Here is a 5,000-nt window from a genome sequence, read left to right on the forward strand (position 1 = left end):
ACATCTTTGGACACTAAGGGGCAATTTAGCATGGCCAATCCACCTAACCTACACATCTTTGGACACTAAGGGGCAATTTAGCATGGCCAATCCACCCTAACCTGCACATCTTTGGACACTAAGGGGCAATTTAGCATGGCCAATCCACCTAACCTGCACATCTTTGGACACTAAGGGGCAATTTAGCATGGCCAATCCACCTAACCTACACATCTTTCGGACTGTTGGAGGACACGGAGGAAACCCACACAGCCACGGGGAGACACACAGGCTCCACACAGCCAGTGATCCCGGGCCGGGAATCGAACCTGGGTCCCACGAGGCAGCAGTGCTAACCCTCCGTGCCAACGTGCCGATGGGTTGGAATCCTGGAATTCCCTCCCTCAGTGCGTGGACTACCCCCTCCCCACCCCTCCCCACACAGCACGTGGGCCGCAGCGATTCAAGATGGCGGCTCTCTGCCGCCTTCTCAAGGGGCATCGAGGGATGGGCAATCAATGCTGGACCCAGCCAGCGACGCCCTGTGTCCCACGGGAAAACGTATAAATTCCCGTGCTGCAAACGTGCGCCCCCCCACCCCCCCCCAACAACAACAACCCCCCCATCCACCCATCCCAACCCCCAAAACTGACCTGGCAAGCGTCTCGGCCTCCTTCTTCGTAACCAGCGCACAACATGTTCCTCGTGATGCCCTCCACCCATCGTTGACAGTTGTGCCAGTCGATCAACTCCACCTGCACCTCCCTCAGGATCACCGACCGTCGCTCTGAGGTGGGGAAGGGGACACTGTTTGCTGGGCGGACACATGGATTTGGGCCTGTGTCCGCGGGAGTTGGCGCGCCCTCCCCGTGCTTGCGTGGGTTTCCGCCGGGCGCTCCGGTTTCCTCCCGCAACCCCCCCCAAAGACGCGCTCTCGGGGCTGATTGGCGGGACAAACTGTCCCCCAAATTAGTCCCCCCCCCTCCATGTGGAGGGCCGTGGGCATTGACAAGGGCCATGGGTGGGAGAGGGGGCTCACAATGTCAAAATGGCGGGCCGAAGGGCCTGTTTTTTGAGCTGGTGCAGTTCAAAGCCGACAGACATGGGCACACGCGGCGGTTGGGGGGGGGGCATCGCGCGAGGGAGGCAGGAAGGGTACAAGTGGCGAGGAAGGGAGAGCGGGAATGGGGAGGGCGAACGAGGGGCGGGGAGGCTAGAGAGAAGGGGGTCAGAGGGGATGAAGAGGTGTCAAAGGAGGGGAGGGTGGGGTGGAGTGGGGAGCGGGGAAAGAGGCTGGAGACGGAAGCGGGAGAGGGGCGGGAAGGAGAACAGTGCGGTCTCTCGAAGGCAGAGGAAATGAGAGACTTGACTCGCGGGAGCGATGGAAACTGAGAGTGAGCCACGGCACCAGAGGGTGGGGTCCTCTCGCAGGCAGAGTCCATCAGAAGCCACGTAGGCCGCACGGAGGGATTGGAGAGCTTGGCCAGGGCATATCCTGTACTCAAGTTCCTCTGATCGAATCAATACATTTTCATACCTAAGAGAGTCTGCCATCTCTTGATGGAGAGGAACGCAGACAATGTGGGACCAGAGAAAGAATAGAAACCACCCCGAACCCCTCGATTAGATTCCAGTCTGTAACTCACTCCCGGGTATCTGTTATTCTATATATAAACCACCCCGAACCCCTCGATTAGATTCCAGTCTGTAACTCGCTCCCGGGTATCTGTTATTCTATATATAAACCACCCTGAACCCCTCGATTAGATTCCAGTCTGTAACTCACTCCCGGGTATCTGTTATTCTATATATAAACCACCCCGAACCCCTCGATTAGATTCCAGTCTGTAACTCACTCCCGGGTGTCTGTTATTCTATATATAAACCACCCCGAACCCCTCGATTAGATTCCAGTCTGTAACTCACTCCCGGGTGTCTGTTATTCTATATATAAACCACCCCGAACCCCTCGATTAGATTCCAGTCTGTAACTCACTCCCAGGTGTCTGTTATTCTATATATAAACCACCCCGAACCGCTCGATTAGATTCCAGTCTGTAACTCACTCCCGGATATCTGTTATTCTACATATAAACCACCCCGAACCCCTCGATGAGATTCCAGTCTGTAACTCACTCCCGGGTATCTGTTATTCTGTATATAAACCACCCCTCGATTAGATTCCAGTCTGTAACTCACTCCCGGGTATCTGTTATTCTATATATAAACCACCCCTCGATTAGATTCCAGTCTGTAATTCGCTTCCGGGTATCTGTTACTCTATATATAAACCACCCCGAACCACTCGATTAGATTCCAGTCTGTAACTCACTCCCAGGTATCTGTTATTCTATATATAAACCACCCTGAACCCCTCGATTAGATTCCAGTCTGTAACTCACTCCCGGGTATCTGTTATTCTATATATAAACCACCCCGAACCCCTCGATCAGATTCCAGTCTGTAACTCACTCCCGGGTATCTGTTATTCTATATATATAAACCACCCCGAACCCCTCGATCGGATTCCATTCTGTAACTCACTCCCGGGTATCTGTTATTCTATATATAAACCACCCCCAACCCCTCGATCGGATTCCAGTCTGTAACTCACTCCCGGGTATCTGTTATTCTATATATAAACCACCCCGAACCCCTCGATGAGATTCCAGTCTGTAACTCACTCCCGGGTATCTGTTATTCTATATATAAACCACCCCGAACCCCTCGATTAGATTCCAGTCTGTAACTCACTCCCGGGTATCTGTTATTCTATATATAAACCACCCCGAACCCCTCGATTAGATTCCAGTCTGTAATTCACTCCCGGGTATCTGTTATTCTATATATAAACCACCTCGAACCCCTCGATTAGATTCCAGTCTGTAACTCACTCCCGGGTATCTGTTATTCTATATATAAACCACCCCGAACCCCTCGATCAGATTCCAGTCTGTAACTCGCTCCCGGGTATCTGTTATTCTATATATAAACCACCCCGAACCCCTCGATTAGATTCCAGTCTGTAACTCACTCCCGGGTATCTGTTATTCTATATATAAACCACCCCGAACCCCTCGATTAGATTCCAGTCTGTATCTCACTCCCGGGTATCTGTTATTCTATATATAAACCACCCCGAACCCCTCGATTAGATTCCAGTCTGTAACTCACACCCGGGTATCTGTTATTCTATATATAAACCACCCCGAACCCCTCGATTAGATTCCAGTCTGTAACTCACTCCCGGGTATCTGTTATTCGATATATAAACCACCCCGAACCCCTCGATCAGATTCCAGTCTGTAACTCACTCCCGGGTATCTGTTATTCTATATATAAACCACCCCGAACCCTCGATGAGATTCCAGTCTGTAACTCACTCCCAGGTATCTGTTATTCTATATATAAACCACCCCGAACCCCTCGATTAGATTCCAGTCTGTAACTCACTCCCGGGTACCTGTTATTCTGTATATAAACCACCCCGAACCCCTCGATTAGATTCCAGTCTGTAACTCACTCCCGGGTGTCTGTTACTCTATATATAAACCACCCCGAACCCCTCGATTAGATTCCAGTCTGTAATTCGCTCCCGGGTGTCTGTTACTCTATATATAAACCACCCCTCGATTATGGATCCCAGTCAGTGACTCACCATGTTGCGTTCTTCCCCAGCCAATGACCAGGCACGGTCCCCAGGCCTCGATGTCAAACATCTGGCTCATGGGAAGTTGGACGGGCCTCTGGTCAGCGCTGAAGATGATCGGTGACTTCAGTTGGAGCAAGGCGATGTCGTTGTCAAAGGTCGTGTGGTTGTAGAGCGGATGAGCTCTGATGTAGGCCACGTCAAACCTGTGGGCCTTGTGATGTCCCAGCATGATGGCTCCCGCATCCACTGAGATCTGGTCAGGCCTGCGTTGAAAGATATCCATTACTTTCTTCCCCACAACCGCCCCCCTCCACCTTTCCCCTTCAATTTCTCAACTCAGGGTCAGTACGCGTAGGCCTAAATTTACACAGGCTTCGGCCTTCCACGGGAGCGACCATCGGACTTGAGGCGATGGGGTGAGTGGGAGCGCAGGGGGTTTGGGAACCCTGAGCAAGCAACGCCAGTGACGTTGACGGTCTGGGGGGCTTTCGGTAGGCCGGGACACCCTGCTTCCTCTGTGCGAATGCCAAAGCAGGCGCTGCCGCCTCCAGGGACCCGGGTTCGATTCCCGGCTCGGCTCACTGTCTGTGTGGAGCCTGCACGTTCTCCTCCCCGTGGGTTTCCCTCCGGGTGCTCCGGTTTCCTCCCACAGTCCGAGATGCGTTGACCCGAACAGGCGCCGGAGTGTGGCGACTGGGGGAATTTCACAGTAACTTCATTGCACTGTTAATGTGACTAATAAATTAACTTAACTTGGCAATCCCCCCACCCCCCCGTGTCTGCGTGGGTTTCTCCCGGATGCTCCAGTTTCCTCCAACGGTCCAAAGAGGTGGACTGGTGTGGGTGCCAGTTAAAAACGGTTTTGTTTTAAGCTATGTCTGCCTCGGTAACTGATCAAGCTGACTAAGCCTAATTTGGCCATTTTTTAGAGCTTGGAATTCTGGGTTTAGTGTAGGAAATTGGCTATGTTCTTTGAAAATGCAACGTAAGGTGAAAAAGCTTTCATCGTCACAAGCTATGGGTTGTTCATGTCACTACGGCACAGTTTGGACTGTATTTTCATAACACAGATAAGAATTCAGTTATGGTGTAGACACATATCGATGTTTAGTCAGTTCCACCGAGACTCTGGATGTTAAATTGCCCCTTAGTGCCCAAAGATGTGTAGGTTAGGTGGATTGGCCATGCTAAATTGCCCCTTAGTGTCCAAAGATGTGTAGGTTAGGGGGATTGGCCATGCTAAATTGCCCCTTAGTGTCCAAAGATGTGTAGGTTAGGTGGATTGGCCATGCTAAATTGCCCCTTAGTGTCCAAAGATGTGTAGGTTAGGGGTATTGGCCATGCTAAATTGCCCCTTAGTGTCCAAAGA

At 51.6% G+C, this 5,000-nt stretch overlaps 1 protein-coding gene across 1 annotated transcript in view; it reads right to left on the bottom strand.

Annotated features, from left to right (window-relative positions):
- Window positions 1-632: 632 nt before the first annotated feature.
- LOC145337754 (serine protease 55-like) overlaps window positions 633-5,000 on the bottom strand; it is a gene marked incomplete at its 3' end in the record, with an annotated part of 18,482 nt that continues 14,114 nt past the window's right edge. The window contains exons 3-4 of the mRNA XM_080182598.1: window positions 3,638-3,894; window positions 633-766 (exon numbers count right to left, since the gene is read on the bottom strand). Coding sequence (XP_080038724.1) covers window positions 633-766; window positions 3,638-3,894 — 391 coding nt within the window. The remainder of the gene's footprint in view (window positions 767-3,637; window positions 3,895-5,000) is intronic.

This window comes from Carcharhinus amblyrhynchos, unplaced genomic scaffold (assembly GCF_965287045.1).
Source record: "Carcharhinus amblyrhynchos unplaced genomic scaffold, sCarAmb.v2.hapA scaffold_69, whole genome shotgun sequence".
NCBI classification, from domain to species: domain Eukaryota; kingdom Metazoa; phylum Chordata; class Chondrichthyes; order Carcharhiniformes; family Carcharhinidae; genus Carcharhinus; species Carcharhinus amblyrhynchos.